Source organism: Myotis davidii, unplaced genomic scaffold (genome assembly GCF_000327345.1).
Source record: "Myotis davidii unplaced genomic scaffold, ASM32734v1 scaffold1157, whole genome shotgun sequence".
NCBI lineage: Eukaryota > Metazoa > Chordata > Mammalia > Chiroptera > Vespertilionidae > Myotis > Myotis davidii.
Genome location: NW_006288436.1, coordinates 13,744 through 16,745, shown reverse-complemented (window position 1 = coordinate 16,745; position 3,002 = coordinate 13,744). Strand labels below are relative to the sequence as shown.

General features: G+C 47.1%; 1 protein-coding gene across 1 annotated transcript in view; it reads left to right on the top strand.

Annotated features, from left to right (window-relative positions):
• LOC102774273 (leukocyte immunoglobulin-like receptor subfamily B member 1) overlaps positions 1–3,002 on the top strand; it is a 29,690-nt gene that overhangs the window by 23,620 nt on the left and 3,068 nt on the right. Inside the window, exon 3 of the mRNA XM_006760307.2 lies at positions 1,841–1,885. Coding sequence (XP_006760370.1) covers positions 1,841–1,885 — 45 coding nt within the window. The remainder of the gene's footprint in view (positions 1–1,840; positions 1,886–3,002) is intronic.

Genomic DNA, 3,002 nt, shown 5'->3' with positions numbered 1-3,002 from the left:
AACAGAAACAGACTCACAGACATGGAAAACAGGCTGACGGTTGCCAGGGGAGAGTGTATGGGGACTGGGTGTAAAGGAGAAGGGATTGAGAAGTATAGATTGTGAGTTACAGAATACTCATGGGAGCGTAGAGTACAGCATAGAAAATATAGCCAATTATTGTAACCATGAACAAACAAAACAGAAACAGACTCACAGACATGGAGAACAGGCTGACGGTTGCCAGGGGAGAGTGTATGGGGACTGGGTGTAAAGGAGAAGGGATTGAGAAGTATAGATTGTGAGTTAAAGAATACTCATGGGAGCGTAGAGTACAGCATAGAAAATATAGCCAATAGTATTGTAACCAGTATGTATGGTGCCAGGAGGGTAGTGGACATAGCAGGGGAAGCGCTTTATAACGTATATGAATATCTAACCACTAGGCAGTACACCTGAAACTAATACAAAGTGATTATGAATGTAAACTGTAATTGAAAATTGAAAAAAGTGTTTTAAAGCCTGAACCGTTCTCACCCAATGTTTCCTTCCAGGGTTGCATCTAGCCCAGAGCACTCAGGCTCAGAATGGTGAGTATCCTTTTAATGTCCAAAGGCTGAGTAGAGTTAGGCCAGATATCAGCTCTCTTGGGGCTTCGAAGAGGGATCTTGGCATTTAGATTCGTGGCTGTAAAAGGGGAGGAAGTGGGAGGTGGCATGAGAAGTAGATACACCTGTAAATTTATTACCTCTCCTTCTAGGATATCTCCCCCCACCTGTTATCACAGCTCAGCCTGGATCCATAGTTCAATCTACGAAACCAGTGACCATCCGGTGCCAAGGGCCTTCACACGCTGAAGCCTACGAGATATATAAAGTGGAAGAACCTGAGCCTAGGGATGGAAGGAAATTACTGGTGGCTGGGAAGACCAGCACTTTATATATCCAAGAGATGAAACCAGACCGGACAGGACCGTACCGCTGTTCCTATCAGAGTGGAGGACACTGGTCTTCACTCAGTGAGATCCTGCATGTAGTGATGACGGGTGAGTGGGACCCAGGCAGCAAAGCCGGGAGGGACCTCTTTGCAGAGGGAGAACCAGGCTCTGAGATACGGTGCAGTAAGCAGCAAAGCCTCTACCTGTAGGAAAGAATCAGGGATGATGCAGGGACACATTTCCTCAGGGTGGGACATGGATGGGGGTAGAAGCCAGAGCCACATCTGTGCCCGGGGAACAGGAAGGCACAGGACATGGCTTCCCCTTTATCAACAAACTTCCTTCTTTCTCAGGAGCTTATGACAAACCCACATTCTCAAGCCTTACTGGCACGGTGCTGGCTCCCGGAGACAATGTGAAGTTACAGTGTTTCTCCAGTTTCAAGTTTGATGCATTTATTCTCATCAAAGAAGATGCACCTCAGTTCACCCAGAGACAAAGCTCCACAACCCAGGACAATGGACAGCAGACCACCTTCCACATGGACCGTGTCACCTCCACAGAGGCAGGGACCTACAGATGCTACGGTGCCTTCAGCAAAGACCCCTATTTGTGGTCTCACCCCAGTGACCCATTGCAGTTTGTGGTTAGAGGTGAGGATGCCTGTCCATCCATAAGTTCCCTCCTGAAGTTGGTGATGTCGTTAGAGCAAAGACTGGGTAAAGGAGGAGAGTAGCCTGGGGATTGTTGTCAGCACCCTCTTCTTAGACACGAAGCTATGAGTTTAACCTCACCCCTTGCCCACCATGCAGCCCTCTCATCACACGTTCAGGGCCGGGGAGGGCATGTGGGTCATTGTGAGTCTGTGTAGGAAGAGCCTGAGAAGAAATAAAGTAACCACCCCCATTTCAACTCCGTTTTCAGAAGCTACTGTTGATCCCACATCCGTGGAGCCAGGACATCCACATGGTGAGTGACTGGTTGTGTGGAGAATGGAAAGTACATGAAGTAGAAATCTCATTTACCAGGAACAGAGTCAGATTTTTTTCCTTAATTAATCCTCACTGAGGATGCTTTTTCCATTGATTTTTAGGGAGAGTAAAAGAGAGAGAAGGAGAGAGAGGGAGAAAGAGAGAGATAGAGAAACATTGATATAAGAGAGACACATGGATTGGTAGCCTCTCGCATATGCCCAACCAGGGCAGGGATGGAACCTGCAATCCAGGTATGTACCCTTGACTGGAAATCAAACCCAGGACCCTTGCGATGTGCAGGTTCACACTCTAACCATGTAGTAACACTGGCTAGGGCCAGAGTCAACTTTTTAAGACCTCTGATGGCTGGAGGAGGCAGGGAGCATACAGATGAAGGAGGTCAAGCTGTTTTCCATTTGGAGAGCAGAAGGCTAAATGGTCTGTGGGGGGGCAAATAATATCTGTAGACTCCACAACTACCTTTAATCATTGATCCATATGCCAATACTTCTGAGAGCATCTAGGATTCCTAGCCCTTATCACGGAGCTCTACTCCCAGAGGGCAGATTGATACTCATCATGCCAGCCCCAGTAACTGAGATAATCAGATAATCTTTTCTTTTGAGGCTTCATTCCTGCCCTCACTGAGGACACTAAACCTGTGAGGGCTATTTCTACAATTAATTCAGGGTGTCCCACTGCTACTCTTTTCCCTCCTCTGAGCCGCATTTTCTCCACATATAAGGAAACAAAGTCTGTAAAGGATTAAGAAGGACTGTTGAGAGGCATGGATACATGGAACAGACGGACAGCTGTTAGAGGGGAGGGGTGTTGAGGGACTGGATGAAGAAAGATGAAGGGATTAAATAAAATACACACACAGGCACATGCACACACGCACACATATAAAACACAGACACAGACAACAGTGAGGTGATGTTTTATTGAGTTGTACACTTGAAACCTGTGTGGTTTTGCAAACCAGTGTCACCCCCCAATAAATTCAATTAAATAAATAAGGGGGTATGGAGAAAGGCCCTAGCTGGTGGAGGGTCATCCCTCAGTTAGTTGGAGGGTCATCCCATGCACCAAAGGTGGTGGGTTTGATTCCC